Source organism: Anser brachyrhynchus (assembly GCF_964034855.1).
Source record: "Anser brachyrhynchus genome assembly, chromosome: Z".
NCBI lineage: Eukaryota > Metazoa > Chordata > Aves > Anseriformes > Anatidae > Anser > Anser brachyrhynchus.
This window is the reverse complement of record NC_137697.1, coordinates 15,001,022-15,021,387: the sequence shown is the minus strand read 5'-3', so window position 1 is coordinate 15,021,387 and position 20,366 is coordinate 15,001,022. Positions and strand designations below refer to the sequence as shown.

General features: G+C 37.2%; 1 protein-coding gene across 7 annotated transcripts in view; it reads right to left on the bottom strand.

Moving 5' to 3' along the window:
• The window catches only part of MAP3K1 (mitogen-activated protein kinase kinase kinase 1), a 60,025-nt gene that overhangs the window by 22,729 nt on the left and 16,930 nt on the right, over window positions 1-20,366 (bottom strand). For 5 of the 7 annotated variants that reach the window (XM_080574621.1, XM_080574626.1, XM_080574627.1 and 2 more), the window contains exon 2: window positions 2,339-2,489. In XM_080574621.1, the coding sequence (XP_080430747.1) occupies window positions 2,339-2,489 (151 nt within the window). Of the gene's footprint in view, window positions 1-2,338; window positions 2,490-2,944; window positions 7,992-8,015; window positions 8,048-20,366 lie in introns of those variants that run through there. The other 2 variants (XM_080574622.1, XM_080574625.1) reach the window with 2 other exon arrangements.

Below are 20,366 nucleotides of genomic sequence, written 5' to 3'. Positions count from 1 at the left end.
TCAAAGGACAACAGTTTCCCCATTGGGACAGTAAGATCGAAAGGAATATTTTCCTCCAGACACTGACTGCCTATATAAGAGTTATCTACCAACTACTCTAAGTATCAGTTGAGAAATATCAGGGTTACTATTTTTACAGAACAATATGACCACTCGTTGCAAAATAAGATTACTTTAAACCTGGAACCAAGTACACCAAAATTAAGGTGTGCTGTGCCCCTTGAGAACCCTGCAATACAACTGGAACAGCTACATCACTTCTGATAAGTGAGCTAATCTCAGTGCTCAGTGCCACACTACCTGCACAGGTATGTGCTCAACCAGAGTGAGCATTTACACTCCTAATACAGGTTGCGTTGACACCAAATTTCAGCACTGAGATATGGAATATTTCAACATAACTTTCAGATGTCTGGCCCTAAGACCTACATAATCTATGGGAAAATATAATTAAATAATAATAACTAAATTAAAATTTTAATTATATACTTAAAAGCTGAGTATAATTGAAAGCAATCCCACCAATTAAGAGTCAGTTTTAATTCTACGTTTCTCTGTGACTCAGAGGCTTGACTCAAAGCTGAAGGGAAGTCCAGACAATGTTTCAGATTAGAAGAGCAGACCTCTCTTGTGAAGTTGCAGAGGTCTCTCTTCTTTTGTCTAACATTTTTTTTTTTCCTAAAACCAAATAGGTCAGGGGGAAGGGGTTCTCCCTGCTTAGGGCATGTAAGACAAAACATCTAGACCAGTTTCCTTTCTTCCTGTATTGGACTGCAACCACAAGGTAGTGATGCTATTTTTTAAACAGGATTTAACTGATCTAACCATAGCAACGCTGTTGTCCAGAAATGCATCGAGTTTCAGCAGGCTGAAGGGAAAATACGACAATGAGGAGTTTGGACATATGGACAAGTCACAGTTACCAGTTGCTATTGCTTGAGAGATGTTGAATATTAAAATACTAGTAAATGAGAATCTGGAGCATAGAAAGTTACAGTAAAAACCCAGACACCTCAAAGAAAGTGAGCTAAACAGAGAAACATAATTTCAAGCTATGCAATAACTATTTCTGTAGTATAGCAATAACTATTTCAAGCTATGCAATAATAAGATACGTTCAAAAAAATTAAGAACTGTTTTGTGTTAGAGGTTTTGAGGTATTGCTTTTTTTGTGCACTGTTACGTATTTTCAGCATTCTTTTTTATTACAGAAACTTACCAATAGACCATTTTTCTTTTATTTCAGTACACTTGTGTACTATGTCAGATGATCTTAGCTTTAAATTAGCGCTCCCGTCAAGTGACACTGGGAGTCACATTGACGAGTGCAACCACATTTGCATGCAACTAATTGCTATTGATTAACTAGCATTATACTTAACGTTGGTGTAAGAATTGTTTAATAAGTTTGGGGGTTGATCTGTCTGCAATTTCTTAAAAATAAAATTACTTAAGAAAGAACCTGAGGGAAGAGCATGGGGGCTGCAATGGGAAAGCTCAGGCTGGGTGTTAGGGAAAGGTCCTTCACCCAGAGGGTGGTCAGGCTCTGGGACAGGCTCCGCAGGGCAGCGGTCACTGAACCTGCTGGAGTTCAAGGAGGGTTTGGACAATGCTCTCAGATATCTGATTTTATTTTCGGGTGGTGCTGTGTGGAGCCAGGAGTTGGACACAATGATCTTTGCAGGTGCCTTCCGGCTCAGAATACTCTATGATTCTAAAACTATTTCTGAGCCATTTATACAAAAAAAAAACACACTGAAAAAGGCTAATGAGGTTCTCTGGCATCCAAAGTTTATCAGAGTTAAGACTTATGTGAAGGAGCTACTCAGATTTGCTTTTCCCTGTTTCTAGTATGCTTGCAGGTTTTTTTTTTTGTTTGTTTGTTTGCTGTTTGTTTCATTTTTCCTATCTAACAAAAATTCCATATGCTTACATTACAACATGCTGAAAACCTCAATTTAACTTTCTCAAACTATGGAAATAAAGCCATAAAACCTTTAAGAATGAAGGCAGTACAGAATACTAGCGTGCAGTTTTGCACTCAGTTTTTTACCGAATGAAAAACAGTTACTTTTGTTGTTGACATAAGAGGGCAGTATTGCCACAGCAGTACTCCATACTACAAAACCAGCAGAGCAGCTATACGTTTGTTTCTGAAAGTGTACCTTTAAGAAAGTGAACCACAGTTTCCTGTTAAACAGACTAAAAAAATGAACAAGAGGATCACAGTTAAGAGCCTGCAAACTGTTAAGATAAATAGGTTTCTAAAAGAAAATCTTAAGGAACTTTTATTTGTAATAGTTGTTACAGATAACACCCGCCCTTCAATGCTGCTTACCACAGGGCCTCTCCTGCTTCTTCTTTCCAGCCATTCATGTTTCCAAGCTGGCATACACGTTGCCTTGAGTTTCTCCCTGATCATGCGCTCTTCTGGGCGGTCATCCATTTTCTGCAGCCCCCTCAAGGTTTCTTTATTCTCCATGTCACGACTACAGCAAAGAAAAAAAAAATATACAGTTATTTTTAGTTAAGTATAATACTATAGCATTCTTAATCTTTGTACCAACCTATTCTCCCTCTCCTTACAATGAATCTACTAAAAAAAACATTAATTCCAACTGATTGCAGCAACTCTCTTAAGAATTGCTGCAACTAATTTGCTATTCTTCACTCTGCAGCATACATCTTAAAGAAATACTCCTCAAAAAATGTATTTATTGCTTGTATTGGACAACCACTAAAAATGGAATAATTGGAATTATAATGTCAATTATTGGAATAAAAATGGAATTGGCAAATATTAAACCAATACAAAAATTACCCTATATGTTAGGCCATTCTCCAAAAGTTTCAGAAGTGTTGTTCATGCATGCATTGGCAGTTCAAAGCTTGCCATCTCTATTTCAAAAACAATTTGCAAAATGAGTATAAATGAAAAACTCACATCTTCATTGGATGCAAAAGCATGCAACTATGTAGTGCCTCTTCCCATACATGAACTCCTCAAAAAAAAAGAGGGCTTGTAAACTAATACACAAAGTACGTTTAAACCAGGCACAGAAGTCACAAAAGTAATGCAAGTGTCCTTGAGAGTTGCTTTGAGTGACTGATGACTCAAAAGCACTCCTAGTCAGCTACAATTATAGCAAAATTCACAGCAAGTTCACATCTGTAAAATGAAAGTGTAATCCATCTGGCTTGTACTTTTTTGACCTACAGCAATGTAGCTGCCTGTGATTGCTGGCAACAACAGGAAATAAAGAAAAAAAACCCTTCTCAGACACTGAAAAAGAAATATGAGCAGTCTGGAAGATTTCCTGATTCTGTTGAGCTATCTGCTAAATCACCAAGAAAACCACATTCTTAAGCAGTAGCACATGATCCCCGCCCACCTTCTTGATGTTGGCTGTCTTTAAAAATAAGCAAGCCTAATTAAGCCAACTCTCATGATGAAGTTTTATTTCAAAAAAATAAAGTCACAACTCTTAAGTGGAAGGTGATAACTGCTAGATAATAACTTAGTTACAACGAGAAGCAACTACATATTTACAGCTGCAGCTTTCATGCCTGCAGTCTTCAACATCTAAAATGTTTAGCTATGCAATCACAACTGCATTTATGTACTGGGTGACTGCATGACAGCGTGACCTAAAACTTTCCCTACAACATTCCCTGGAATAAAAAGATGTTAAAATTACAACATCTTTCTTCACCAGCACTACATTACTGAGGTTCATTTATTACAAATCTGGACTTGGAATAATGAGAGCATTTCACTGATCAGAAAGAGAATGCATGATGTTTTTTCTTCTCTTATTGTAGAGACAAAGGAAACAAAGTATTCTGAGACAGGAAATAACTCTTCCTGTTCAGTGCTGAAATGTAATAAGCAGATGGATACTGTAAACAAAATACATTTTCTTTCAAGCAACATTTAAACCTACCATTAATAACCCATTTTAGATACTCAGAACCGTGTTTAATGATTAAAGAATGATTAAAGTTTAAAAATAGAAAAACAATTGACCAAAGAATTTTTTTTTCAGATGTTAAGTGGTAAGCCTTAACTTCAAAACTAAAGCAAGTGACATAGAAATTATTTTTGTTCTGGCACTGAAATTATACTGTTACTTTCTAGAAAAAGACACAAGAACTAGTGATTCTTCATTCACAGAAAAGACATTACAGCAACAGGAAAAGTTCAAACATGCCAGAAGCTTAAAATGGGGGGAAGGGGGAGAGGCAGACCTGTTGTCTATTCTTATACAGGTTTGATTATTTTTTTTTTTGTCTGGGGAAAAAAATGTAAAGTCCAAAGACAAAAATCTTCATCTACATAAGAAAAACAAAGCTCCAAAAAATACAGGTGCAAATTAAAAATATAGGTTAGTTTGTTTTTTGTATTAGATATTCCATGACAAAAACCATTTCAATTGCATGAATACAAGATATTCAGTTGCTTTGTATACAAGAGAGAAAACACTATCCCAGCAGTGAAAGAATGACACAGTATGTTATTTCTTATATAAGCCTTATTAGAGTTCCCAACAGATATTAAAAAGTCTTTTAGAGGCCCTTGGACTCAAATTCATGAACAATGTAATACAACAGCAAAGGCTTCACAATTTGTACTTGTTCTCTAAAAACTAGAAGCAACTATCTTCCTCTCATGTGACAGTTAAACCAATCTGCTCTTGCCTGCACAAAGAACTCTTGTGCTTTTCTTACATGCAGGTGGAAAGACCAAGTCTGAAAGCTTTTGCTTAGCAAAACCAATTTTTTTTTTTGCAGATTTTAAGTAACGTGTGAGTTTTCATAGAACAGTTTCCAAAACGTTCCAGAAAGCTTCATATTTTAACTCAAACTCGGCTAAAATTATAATTTGTTATGTATTCTTATGCTGTTGAGTCTGTGCATTGACAGGAAAAATATTTTTTCCATTAAGTCTCCTGTATACTGGCAGACACCCTCATTTTGTGTCCTGAACCTACAGAGGTTTTGTTTCTTTATTTTTAATCTAAAACAAAAAAAAATATTCTAGTCAAACTTAGGTTTGCCCATGTGACTGGGCTGTCAGTCCCTGTATTGCTGTAACTTAGTACTAAACAAAAACAGTAAAAAACCCACAGGGCACACCACAGAGGATTTGACCCTGCAAGAAGATACAGGGCATCCTGATCTTGATACAGCAAAAGCTGTTCTTGAGTCAAGGTAATGATGTAAGTGACTGTCAGGTGGTACTTGATTTGAACAGCAATTCAAAGCTAAAGAGCAGGTCACTAATCTCAGTTAATGTGCTAGCTTGGGCTAGGGAGCCTGACATTTCTTGACATACCACCTCCTGCTTCATCAGGAATCAAAGACTTTGCTCTTAAATCTTTCAGCTTTTCATGGATCAACCAAAAAGAATACAAGGCTTTTTCTAGGAAAAAGAAAACAGCAACTTTTGAAGTCATTGCTCTGTCAAACCAAGAAGACAGCATTAAGCATCCTTTAAATTCTTTTTTTAAGTAGTTTTACAGATACACAGCTGATAAATACTGTTTTTTAATGAATTTCAGTGGTATGCATCTTAATAACTGCATTTTTCACTGTGAATTAATTGCTTCATGAACTACAAAGCTAAGATTAATGCACTGTATGGGAACATACATGTCTAACGAAATCTTGTGAAATACAGAAGACAAAACTTTGTCCTGTGCTTCTGTCCTAATTTTGAAGGCTTGCAAACAGTAATTGAACTAGTTAGACTATTAACAACTGGATTTCTATGGATTAATGATTCAATATTTTAATACGAGGTATGCAATACACACATTAATCAGTGAACTATTGTGAAAGATACAAACAAACTTTACTTCTGAGCAGCTCACTGAATTTAATACTAATTCTTTGCAAGTATTTTTCTTACAAATGTCATATAACAGTAGTAAAAAAGCTGAATGGTAGCTCCAGTACATTTTCCTGAGTTTCTCAATGCTTAGAAACTGTTAGTTAAATGTCTTGGCTTCTCTGCTATCTTATTTGGGTGAACAGCTTTATCCAAAAAACACATTGGACCAGATTTTCTTGTTAGCAATAGGAAAACAGGAAAGAGGTCTGAAAGTTCTGAAATAGGAAAGAATCAATTCACCAGTAAAAGGGAAGCTCTGTCTGCCATATCCACAAATACCCAATTGTAGGGAGGAAAATTAACTGCTGAGTAACTCTTTTTCAAATACTTGTCTGAAACACGTTTGTAAAGGTGACTTGCATACCAGCAGCAGTCAAACGATGACCACAGCTATAGTAAATATTGATGAAGAAAAGTGGTCACACAGGAGCTCTATCAGGGAACAATTGATGCATTTAACAGCAGGTTGTGAGGAGGAGAGCCCGGAGTTAGATGGGAAAAGCAGCGAATGAGAAGGAAAGAGTATGGGAGGAATCCTATATTCTTCTCAGTGCAAATTCGCTCGACTACGAAGGCCAGCTACTAGTGTTTTAGATAACTTCTGGCCACTAACATTTGCAGTAGTGCTTAGAGTTTCTTTAGCAATTAAATATTTGTACTGTTATCAAGACCATTAAAATCAGATCAGGATGGGCAGGCAAGACACAGTCTGACCTCCTGCCAGTCTTCTGCTCCTTTTCTTCCTGAACAACTATTGCAGGCATCCATCGCCTAACCATCTGTGTCCATCCTAACAAAGCAAAAGATGAAGTATGACACCTTCCTTTACAATGAAAAACTTAACAGGAAACTCTCTCGACCTAACTCTAAATGGCAACAACTGCCACAAAAAGACAGTACTAAACACACTACTTCACAGAGACTAATGAATCTGGCTTCCTAAAATAGTTACAGGGATTTCAGCCAAAAGTTATGTAAGTGTGAAATTAAGTTCCATTCTTCTATTAGAGTAGCTGACAAATAAAAAAGGGGAAACAATAAATAGTATTCCCTTTTTCCTAGCTCCCTTGGCTTCTCCAATAGCTCTTCATCATCTTCCCTTGAGAACAACACAGACCGTTACATTTGGCCAACACACTGTCCCCTGAAGCTCACAAGGAGAATGTATTGAGTGGTGCTCTGCATTTATGGCTTGCCTTTCCCTCACACCAACAAGATTGTCACTTTGATGAATCACTGCAAAATATTTTGTGTTAGAAACACCTTTCTATTTACCTCAAGCATATTAACATGCATCTTCTACATACATTTTGAAGCATACTTACTGATTATATATACATTTACATGCTAGAAAAAAACACAGAAAAAGAATAAATGGGGCCTGTGAAGTAATGAAACAGACAAAACTAAATACCAGGAAGGCTTCTGTGGAACCTCCACTGATCTCTGGATTCCAGACAACAGTGTGAGAAACCATTGTGGAAAACACCGTTAGGTGACAGCCATTGCATTTTCATGGCAAATTAGTTTTAATAGCTAGAGCCTACGCTATTTCTTCCATGATTTTTCTGTAAAAGGGAAAAAAAATCCATAGAATATGAAAACATAGCAGAAAAAAAATTGTTATTTGATTGTAAACCCAAAGCTGCTGAGCCTCCGCTAGTTTAGTAATATTCATTACCTACTCAGTTTGGTTAAATCCCTCATCTTCTCTCCCTATAAAGTCATTTGCCCTCAAAGGCCACTACAGCCAAGCGTATCTGACTGACATGTCAAAAGGTACATTTGTCAAAGAAAACGTTTCACCAGTAACAGGACACAGAAGAAATGTACAAACTGAGCCATCAGCTCCAGCAGAATCTCGTAAGCCCTGGTGATGAAGGACCACTCAAAGACTCAGACCTTCAGAAGACAGATGTCTAAAGTTATGAAGGTATACCATCTGCCTGCATTTTCTAACCCCTAAGAAGTCAAATCTACTTATCTCAAGTATTAAAAAAAGTTAGCTGGATTGCTTGCTCTGAAGCCACCTAGTCATAGGGACTATTCGGTACCACTGAAAATAAGCCCTCCTACAAAGCAGGACTAGAAATGCTGGCCTCTGTCTGCAACGGATGCTTACCAGAAAAGCAGTGACATGCACTTCTGTTCTGCTGGCTTCCTAGGAAAGCAGTCAGACATCTGAAGTGAATATGACGGAAACTCCTAGGTCTCTCTAATCCCTCCTGCTGTTACTTAATCTTTCAATACTAACTCAAATGCACCAAGGTATCCACGTGCTATTTTCAAAACATAAAAACAGCAGTTCCTTTACAGGATCTATCAAACACTTTGTTTTCATACCAGAAGGTTTGCAGAGGGAGATTGGTATTTTATCTCTGTACAGTTAAAAGATTATTCCATTATTGAGTAGAATTTCTGGAAGAACAGTCTCATGAGAAATACACAACTGTTTATATTGATGGAGACCCAAGGCCACTAACAGTTATGCAGCTTAATTCTTTTCTCATAACAATGTATTCGAACATATCTAAGCGTGATAACAGAGCTTACACAAGGATTCAATACGTTTATTACTATATGACAAACTCCAGATACCCAGAGAGAAGGATCCAGTTCATGCCCAGTTCATGCTGGGGCAACAGAAGAGAATGTGCGTGTCCTGCGCCCATCCCTGTGTGACACACTACTGGGCACTACTCCAAGAACTGCAGTAATGTCATTAAAAACAAAGATTGCAATATGAATGCTCACTGACAGTCAACTATGCAATTAATTCATCTACACAAAGTCACAGGATTGCATGCGTAGAGTATCAGAAAGGGACTTTTCCATAGGCTAGTCCATCTGAGCCCTCTGCTCTCTTGCGCTGAAGTAAAAGACCAAGTACTCGCTTGGTCATGCACCACCTAACTCAACTACACTTTTAACAATCAAATTCTTCACTGGTGTTACACAGTTTAATCTCTTAAGCACCAAACTGAACTTCGGCTTCAGTTTCTTTAAGTCTGTCATACCCCAAAACAAGAGTATTAGGTGAAATGTAATTGGCCTAGATTCAGAAGAGGTCAGGTCAAAATACATGTCATCCTTGCTGATGTAGAAATCTAAAATCATTGGCAGAAAAATGGGATAAAAGGTATGATAAAACCCAAAACAGGAGCCATAGTTCCCAATGCAGTCGGTTTATTGCGTACCCATATACTAAATGTATAAGAACATTCATGCTGTTTTGAGTTCATGTCTGTCCTGCTTCAAAGCTGAAATTGCCTACTGCATGTTGGATGACTGCCTCCACCCATAATGCATGGGATAAACTTTCTTAGACAATTTGACTCCCCTAGCCTCAACAGATAAGAACATCAGACATTTAAAATAAAAGTTATACTCTGAATCAGCTAAAGATGATAGGGATGAGAAGATAAAACCATGCACAATACAATCCCACTTCAAAACGGATGGGGTAAATAAGTGTAAAAAGAAGTAACTTGGACAGGACTAGCTACACAGATTTTCCAAAGCTACAACCTATTAAATAATTTCTGAAGGACTTAAAAGAAAAAAATTTGGACCATTCTGGCACTGCTCAAAACTGTAGAATTATCAGCAGATATTAGCTGTTCCAAGATTGCTCCTAGAATGAGAATTTTAAAGTACACTCAGCAAAAGATCATAGAAGTAAGCCACATAAGACAGCAAATAAAAAAATACAACGTTATAAACATTATTTCTAGCAAACAAACATAACAGTCTAAAATTTTTAAGTTTAAATAACTGGTTAGACTGCAAATGGTATGCAAGGCAAATGGATAACCAAACTTATTCTTTTCGAAACAAACAATAAATCTGTAAGTGACTTAGAGCTAAGTTCAAAAAGTTATAAAACCCACCAATCCACAGCCTTACAGAAGGAGCCCAGAGACACAGAAAGACTTTTAACAAGTTCGCTCTGGTTGTTTCTGAAGAATGATTTGAATGCCATGCATCCAGGGTAAAAATCAGATTTCTCCCCAGGGTTATGTTTCATGGCATTGTAACAAATTGTCATCTACTAGTTGGACAAAAGCAGCATTTAAGGATGCACGAAGCAGGACCCTAGTACGTTAATCATCTCAATTTATTTTCTTATGTATCTTGCCTGTGTCTGGCTTTGTTATTTGGTATTCAACTTTTGGAATCTTATACTCTAATTTGTTAAGTATACATACAAGCTATATAAGGTGAGAAGAAAAAAACTGAGTTACACTGGAATTAGTATCATGGATTTGACTCTTTATGATACGGAGATTCAATAAGCTGTATTAAAGAAGCACTAAACCATGCTAAAGAGAGGTCCGTCTCACTCACTGACACTGATCACCAGACACTATTCAAATGTCCTTGTCCTGCAAATACTCATGCATACGCTGAACTTTGCTCCAACAGCCAAACAGGACTAGACAGTTTTGCATATATTTCTGACTCTGGCATAAAAATCTTTCCTAGGGTGCAGAAATAAAGTAAAAAAAACCACCTTGCCACTCTATTTTGAGTAACTGCTGGGTGAAGAAACACCAACCTATACAGACATACTAAACCCCTTCACGCACATGGTAGATCCATCATGGATGGGTTATTTCTGATCAGCAGAAAGTCAGAGGTTCTCTCTGCTCTTGCCTTCCAGAGGGACTGAGGATCTTCAGTTCCTAAGCTCTGGCACATATAGTGCTCTTGCATGCCACACAAAATTCTGTGTGCCGTATGGGGAGAGCACTACCTCTCTGTGCAACTGGGAGCGAATACCTGGGGATGTCCATCAACTAGTCTAGACACAGGCCAAGCATACAGTAACTACACCCACTCTTAACAATGGCTGCTGCTATTAAATGTTTATTTTTGTAAGATAATAACAAGCTAGCATGACAAAACAAATGGCAGGAAAAGGCATTCAAAACTTCTGCAAGCATACGGCTAAAAATGGTTATGGTCTCAGCATCTCCTGTCTCAGTTTCTTTAAAATCCATAGAATATAAAGATTCATGCACTTATTTTATCTTATCTGATGAGGAGAGTATTTAGTAACGTAACTCAAGCAATTGCAATTAAAAAAAGAGTAATAAACAAATACACCTGTGACAACAAGGCAAGGAAGCTGACTATGGGACAGCAAGTATATGGACTACTCCTTAAAAAAATACATATACTTTTTTTGTTATTATTCTCAGTCTATTCCTGAGAGAGGATCTTTGCTACATTCCTATGCCATTTTTAATGATGTTCTCAAGTTTTTTAACTTATAGCAGGCACACTTTAGAAATATAATTCTTGATACTAAATTGCATATTGTCAGAGAAAAAGCAGTGAATTCACACCTCTTTCTTATGGGTCTGGATAAAGGAAAAGGGATATCTTCAGCATTTGCTTAAAACTTGACACAAAAACTGCAAACACATTCATATAGTAAGTAGTGTGAATGCATACCATTAAAGAAACATCATTTTACAACAGCCCCCTTTTGTCACCAGTAATTTGAGAAAGGATACAGTGATCCATGAAGGAAACAGAATTTGGTTAAAAAGTCCTTGCATCCAGGTTTCAGGAGAGCCATCCTCTCCCAGGATGCCAGACAACACATTCTCCTGCAAGCAAGCACCTAGGAAAAAAAAGTTTCAAAAAACGATGGGCACCCTGCCATAAAATATACAAATAGCATTACGTAAATCTAAAAAGATGTGGGAGCACAGGCATATATTACTTAGCAAAGCACACTCATAGAAAAATAGTCAAATTCCCTTAAGACATACTGTGCATCAGTAACTAGAAATAGTATTAAACATTTATACAGTATTTGAGGGAAGATGCAACAAGTAAGAGCTATTCAGTCAGCTGGATATCATTTTTTTTTTCCTCCCTGTGAAACAATACTAATAAATGCAGCAAGTAAAATTTCTTTTTATCTAGCAAAACGTATGTGGTCCTACTAAGTCCAGATTCATGACAAAGCATCAGTACTTGATATAAAAGTGCAATGCCTTGCTTTGAAGAAGACATTGGTCTGATTTGTATAAATAGAGATGCCCCCGTTACCTTCAGACTTGGGTTAAGACAGTGACTGCCGATGTACAGCTGCCAGCCTCCATCAGGTTTTGTGGGCCATCAAGAACTCTGTCAACCCTTTGCTTCCTGAACCCTCTGCTGAGTACGTGCAGCTCTTCATGCTGGCTACTGCATCCCACTTGGACTACACCCACGACTCTCTAGATCAACAGCTTCAGTAACCAGTACAGGGAAAGTTGCACAGGGGAAAAATAATAATAAAGCAAACCCGCATGCATTGCAAAAAGTCAGACAATGTTTCGGATTCAAATCAAGGAAATAATCGGAATTTGGAGGTGGTGATTTCACTTCTGCCTTCCAGCAGTCTACCGACTTCTCACTTCTCGAATTTCTTTTTGAAATTATCAGCAACTTCTGACCTAAGGATAGCACTTTTCAGGACTGCCATGCTTTCCAGCTACAAGAAATCTTTTCCTTCCATCAAGGCCGTGTAGAGCAATCATTTTGCAAGATTTTGTAAAGTATCATCACTTTACTGATTAAGCCACCGTGCTATTTTGAACACTGAAAGCAATTTTGTATCTAAGGAAGTACAGAAAGAAATGACCAACATGACAACATAAACCACAGCATGGAACAAAAAATCTGCCCTGATTTTCAGCTGCTTCCCACTATTACATTACCCAAGTATTCTGGTGCATATACCTACATGGTAGTTGAAATTAGAGTAGAGACAGATTTGGTCCATCTGGGACTTTAAGGCCATAAAATATATTGAAAATAAGTAGTGATATTATTTTAATGTGAGTAATACACTTCAGATCGTGCCAACTGCACCTATGTTTGGCTGAACTATGAACTACCCCAAAAAATCTCTTTTCTGCATTCCTCAAAGTTTTCTATGAAATCTCCTCCCCAAAGTAATAGTATTGGTTTTGACCAGGATAAAGTTACTGTTGTAACTCAAACTTTCAGACATACTATCATTAAAACAAAATCAGAGCAGCTAAATTTACCAATGTTATCTTTTTATTGATCTAAAAGAATCGGGGAATGAAAAAAATAAACTTGTGAAAAACATGAAATTTGTAAACAGGGATAAGCACAGATCAAGAACACAAGTTCTGCAGACACTAGTATTTTTGATTGGAACTTCAAAAACACTTATTTCAACTGCAGCCCTCAGGTAATTTTCTTTAATTTGATACTTTGATACAGTGACTCATAAGAAAGATTTATAATTCATGCTAACCTACAAGCACAAAAAGAAATGACCTCTCTGTCTTAGAAAAGGAAGTAGTCTCACACAGCTGAAACTACAAGTATTATTAAAAAAAAGCATTTAGTTGCTTATTGAGAGAACTGCATTAAACAGCACTGGTTATAGGATAAGCTCCTAAGGTATTTTCAGTGAGATGCGTGCCAAACATACAAGAATTATCTAGAGCATTGGCATATATTTGTTTACTTCAGGCAGAGGAGACATTTTCAATGGCAATGATCTCTCTATCATCATGTTCTCTTAAAAAATGAACTTACATAGAAATATTGTGATACACTTAAAATTCATGTTTGTGTTTCTCTGGGGCTTGTTTTAAAATACTCAGTATCAGTATTTATTCCATCTTGGATGTTTGTCAGTATTAAATATTTAAAAGTGTGTGACTTCAGATTCTTCTCATGAATTATCTGCCCATAAGTTTCTTATATAAAATGCCTTAGACTATTTTTGAACATTCTAAAAGCAAACCCATATTTTAGCAGGTTCGCACAGCAACAGAATGAGCTCCACCTTAGAATGAAACCTCATGCTTTAAGTAACAGGAGATCCTCATTCATTAGTGCTGGAAAAGATGCTCAGGGCAAGTAGTGACCACGTTACTTCTTTTCCATTTTCCTACTATCCTAGTACTTATCTTTAGTTTCCATTAGAAACACATCAAAACTTTCTTTATAATTGTCTTTGCCAGTTTCTTATTACATCTACCTTCTCTCCTCGTAGCATTTGCTGTTTTTATATATAGAGATATATCATAAATAAATCACATATATATACACACGATACATTCACATAACTTCAAAAAGAACAGCTACTTGGTTTTGGACAAGTAACAATACCAAATCAATTTTACTTGCCAGGTAAAGGTTACACGGGTATTATTTATACTGGGGTAAACTGGGACAATGCAAACAAATGTGCTTCCCTTTCCATCCACGCTGCCATGGCTGTGCACACGGACAGTACCATTTTAAGCTGCTGCAGTCAAACTCTACAAGAATTTGCCTACTAGAGCCCACAGTCAAACAACACAAACTCTCACAGAAGTGGAAAGAAGCAAACCCCAAACCTCTGATACGGCAACAAAAACAAACCTCCCTGTTCAGAGTTTCTCAAAACTCTGTTGGGATCTTTACAGTACACGTCAATTTCCAGAAGCTAATTTATTTGCTCATTCTGAAACAGAGATATCCAGTGGATTTATTACGTCCCAGGCTTTATGCATACAGTCCAAGAGTTCACTTCCGTAAATGTACTCTCCAGGCTTCACATTTAATTGAGAAAAATGTTCATGTTGAAAGAATATATTTTAAAATTATTAAGACTTACATTGTCAGACATTGACTGCCAGCATTCAAGCTAGTAGGTTCCGATTTCTTATATGTTGCCAGTCAGTCATTAATTACCATTTAAGACCAGTGATATCACCAGGGAAAGCACGGTTTTAAGAATGGCCACGCAGTCAACCCATGCTATAGGACCCAGAAAGGTACAGATAGGTTATTAATCATTTGCACAGTATCCTCAAACGTTGCTTCAGCTGAGATAGCAACATTCAGTGAAGTCCACAGCTTCAAAGAAAAAGCATGAACACATAAGCATGCTTTCAGCTTTTTAAATTGCTCCCCCAAATACCTCACCTCTGCTCCCCCCACCTTTAAAAAAAAAAGAAAAAAGTTGTCTTCCATCAGTAAGTAGATCTGGAGACTAACAGCATGACTTTTGCTTCTGTGGCTGTATTTTATTCATTTGTATTCGACCCTTGAAATCTTTAGCACAGAAGTTCACTACCAACAAACACACTCAACTGGGAACACTTTCTTGGCTTAACTGATGTTTTCCTACATTTCTGAAAGTGACTCCCCCAAAAATAACATCCTCAAGTGATATCCTCCTGAAGCCACCTGAAGAGATGTAGAAGTACAGATAGGTTGTTTATCTTCCTCAGCTTCTTAGATGCCAATGCCACTAGTGCGTGATTAAAAGAATAATCATTACTAGGAAACAGTGAGAGTGATTCATGAAGCAGTGGAATTAACCAGATTTTTGCATTTTATTTAGAATAGCGCTGGAGAAACTTAAATTCTGCATTACAGAGATTTTATTCAAATTATCCCTGCATGGTTTTATTTTTATGCAGTAAAGTATCAGCTTTGACTTTCAGCTTCACAGGCTGTGATTACTCCAAGATTTTCAGTTTGGTTAGAAATCTAACTCAGCCATAATCTACAAAACTCTGAAGTGTTTAATATGCTTTTAAACATGAAAAACTACATTGATTTTTTTTTTTTAAAGTCAAATGGCAAAGAGTCCATAAAAGATTATATGCAAGTAGGATCTTGAATTTGCCACTAAAATAATCTTAGATCAAGTACTAACATTAGAACTGGAGTGACAGCGAGCACAGAAACATGTTAGGTAATTTAAATACCTAGGCCCTGAATAAACAGCTACATACGCCACTACAGAGGAAGAAAGGGTCAGAAGCTACCCTAGTCTTGGTAGGTGACTCGCTGAAACAGTTCCATATTCTATCTTCTCAGCAGCATTATCAGTTTAAGGAGTTCCTCCTCTCTACCTATGTTATTCACTTCTACTCCTTCCCACTGCTGTAGACCTGACTTTAAAAAACATTTTTGAAACTTGAAGATGGAGAGGAAGAAGGAAAAATGGAAAAGCATTGAGCTCGATTTGCTCTGCAATGCAATTCCTAGCACGGTCCCACAACAGTTTCCCTGGAAAACAGACAGGACGGCATTTCTTAGCAACAAACTTCAGTCATTCTCTGCAGACACAGTACTTAGGTCTTCCATATGCACACAGCATGTATATATACACTGTGATACACTTTCCAGTAGAGAAGATGTCCCAAACACAGCAATGGAATTTAACAAACTGATGAACACTGTTTCATAGGATGGAGAAAGATTTATTACTAAAATGAAGCTGAAGAAGTAGGAATTACAGCCATACCAAAATCTGAAGTTTGTTTTCTTTCAATCTGAATTTGCTCAGCAAGATATCGGGGCTAGAACCTGCAGCCACGAGGTTATTTGTATTGGAGGACTTAACGCTCTGAAAGCGATTAATGCTACTTTTTGATTTTTCTGTTCAAGAGGTTACTCCCCAAAATAACTACTTCCTTTGTTCACTACTTACGGTAGGAAGAAAAACATTTTCAGGACAGAAAGGAAGTGTGATAGGACTATTTGAAGACAAACATAGGAATCAGCTTACAGGCAACTACCTACAGCTACTGCACATTCATTAGGCTTCCAGCTGCAGTCTGCGACTCCACAGAACCTCCCATGAGAGCATCTTTATTAAGATCATTTTTATAAAATCAAACCCAAAGTCCATCTAGCCTAGTATCCTACATCAAATGGCAACTACCTGTGGATATCATGGCAAAACTACAAGAACAACTTTGGAGCAACTCCTCTACTCAAATTCTTCCTCACAATCACCTACAATTTGCGGCCTCAGAGAGGAATTGGAGGAGGATGTCTCTGCACGTGTTTGCCTGATCAGTTTTTGATCTGCTGTAAACTTTTACCTTCTGGTTTGCATGTAGGCTGCATACTGGAAACCAAGGAATGTCACATGAAGTGACCCAAGATGTTTAAAAAAATTTAAGCTGACATCAGGGGAAAAAAGTTTACTTACCACACCACAATGTGAGAAAAGAGCAAAGATTGCTGTTAGCCAAGATTAACCGTAGTTACAGAAGGGTATGCTAGGAACACAGAGGTAAATGCATACTGTGTATTCCAGTCAGCTTTTACACTGATTTTGTGTACAAATGAAGGTTGGAGAACAACCCCACAGACAGAAACAGAAAAAGGAAGGTCTGGGGATACAGTAACTTGAAGAATTCCTGTAAAGACACAAGCACCTCGAGCTCCCCCTGAGTACTAAGTAAAACTAATTGGTCCATAAGAGCATGGGCTTTGCTTTCCTTATTTTTGCTATTAATAATTTAAGAAGGTACTTAGCTGCCCTAGGTAAAAGAGATTACATGTTCTTGATTACACATGACACTATCAGCACGAACACGCAAGAATACTGATAAAAAACGCCACTGTTTCAATGTTGCGACAAACTTATGCCAGAAAAGCCATTATATACAAATGCATTTAAACTACAAAAGAAAAGAAAACAAAACACCACTGTTCTCTCAGTGTGGAGAACTACAGAGTTACATTTTACCAGTATATTACCGGCAGTTTTACAGTCAGCATTTCCTAGCAATACATGTAATTTATCACCTTAGCTTTCCCTAAAACTTTTTCTCCTTTAGGGGTAAGGGTGGATGGTGGATGGAGACAGAGAAACACTGCTTGAGATTAGGACATCTGATAGTAAAACACTTTCAGAATTTGATGGATGCTTCACTCAACAGACCAAACTGGCAGATGGGGAATTCTGAACTCCCTTCTTCACCTTCTGGGGAGGGAAAAGGGAGACACTACGCAACTATGGTTTATGTTAAAACTCCAGAAGAAGCTGTACATGCAAGAAGACATTTAGAAAACAAACAACAACAAAAACAACAGATCTGTCAGTGTATCACATGCATACAGCCCAAAACAGCAGAGGAAGCAAGGCAAGCTTTATTTCATTAAGGCTTTCTCTACGGCAACTATACTATAGCACTGAATTCTTAGAAATAAGGTCTGATTGATCCCCAGATTGTGAAAAAAATCACTTGTAAGTCGTATCTTAACTAAGAGTTGATAATCATCTTCTATCAAAATTAACTTTTCTGCATTTTTAAGGCACTTAAACCAATTTCCTTATAAGTGTTGAAACTAAAACAGAAACACCACGTGTTTGCATCCTGGAACACGTTCTTAGGGATCTTAGCAGTTCTTCCTGCTCTAGGCATTGAAGTTAGTGACAAAGTGTAAGAAGTCTGTAATTTCCTGCTTTGCAAAACTATCTAAACTATTAAGTCACTTTCTTAACATTTAATAGGCGGGCAGGAATAGATTAACATAGCTGGATGTTGATACTGTTTCATTATCACACTGAAAATGGTATCTCAGCTATGAAGGAAAGCTTACATCAGAATTAAAGATAAACAAAAACAAACCCAAACTCCTGAAGGCATTAATAGCAAAAGGCAATCCCTTCCCAAGGCCTGAACAGAGGAGAATTAGACATTCATCCAGAAAGATGCATTTTATTCTCCCTGAAACAAAAAGAACAAATACTTAAGTTTCAATACACTTGGGAAAGTTGTATCTGACAACACGTAGTACAAAGACAAAAATAGCTATTAGGGGAAGCTGAAGAAGGTTTCAGAAGGAATCCTTCTCTTGCAAAAGTGGGAAATGAAAAGCCATTCTGCAGAAGTTAGCTGCATGTATTCAGTTACTCCTGACTAAGAAAAGCTCCTTCTCCCTCAAATCACAAAAACACATCAAATGTTTGTTACTAAGTTAATGGAGGGCAGAAATCTGGGAAACAGAGGTTATTTTCGAGTTCTGTCCTAAGGCCTGAGCACATTTTGTGCAGCAATTCCTTTTCTATGAATCCTTAGATTAAAAACAAACAAACAAAAAAACCCAACCAAACAAAACAAAGCAGTTGGTTTGGACAATGTAGAAATACAGCTGTTTGTTTTAACAATTATAAGAAGGGAAATGTGTGACAAACAGTATTACGTGACTTTTACACTGAACTGGTTATGAATAGCATGGTATACAGCTGGCTCAATTTGAAGTACATAATAGTTAATAAAGTTGACACACATGATCGGCACAGAAATGAATTTTGCTATACCATATGATCTGTAGTATTCTTTAGAAGATTTGCTTAAATGGTAAACAGCTTGCTATGACAGACACATTAAGAACACAACAGGAAACATTAACTCGGAGATCAGTACTTTGTTTTCTTGCACCAGAGAACAGGTTCATGGGGAATTGTTCTTGCAGTAAGCCCCCTTGTATCAAGTCTGTAGCAATCTCAGTATCAACTAAAGAAACAGATGCATAAGCTAAGCTAAAAGCACAAGGCACTTGTTATCTACAGTTTGGCTCATGCGTCTTCTTTTAAACAGTTCATCTAAGAGCAAGAAATTCAGACCTATTTCAGGAGGGGGGGAGAGGAGTTATTCTACTGTTCACAAAATGCAAATATTTATCTTATAGTTATCCTCTTTACAAAAGAAATCTTGTGTCGTTTGCATATAATGAAGCTAGTTTGAAGAGGTAAAGGAAAATATTACCTAATCTGGGAGGTGTGAGTTACTATGCAAGTAGCAGCAGACTATTCCACTTACTAACTACCACCTTCAGGTTCACAAGGCATTGCACATAGAGCAAATTACCTACAGTGATCCATAGAACAGCGTACTGTTCTCTCTCCTTGTTCCAGGACCCCATAAGCAAAAAAAGGTATTCGCATCTACGTAACAACATTAACTTAAAAGCAACTTTCTCACTGATATAAAAGCTAGCCAATGTGTGAAAGAGTCGCTAACAAAAATTACATGTTAAGCTAGTTAAGTTATCTGGAGGTTTTCTTTTAGTTTACTGAATTAAGCGATCTGTAGTTTTTATTCCTTATAAGGACAGTAGGATTCGAATGTATGAGAGCAAAAATTTTAAAATTTCTAGATCTAATTCATCACAATGAACAAATGCCACTAGTGTTTGGGGCGGTAGAGAGCAGCTATCCTGTCTGCATCTTTTTCTAGCTTTGTATATTCAGCAATTAACATAATTAAAAGCGAAGATGATATTCCACTGTATATCCCTTCAGTGCTTCAAAAAATTTTTTATCATTAAGCAAGGCTTCTAGTGTAAAACATACTGACAACTTGCAATCAGACCAAAAGATATTAGAGCTATGCTGGTGTTAATGGTAGCCCCACAAATCAATTCAGCAATTCTATCTAAACGAGCAAACAATTAACACTGAATCTGGAAAAAAACACACATGAAAAATGTGACAACAACTTGCTGTATCTTATAAGCGTCACTTGTTCCACAGGGATGCGTGCCCAAGCTTGCTGGTAAACTTGTTCACTAACAGGCAATAAAATAAGTTGAGATAGGAGACTGAAGCCCTGTTTTTCCAGGGAGTTCTCTTATAAAAAGTCCAAAAGCCTGATAATTTGCAGATTTTGACATTTCACTTTGGGACTTT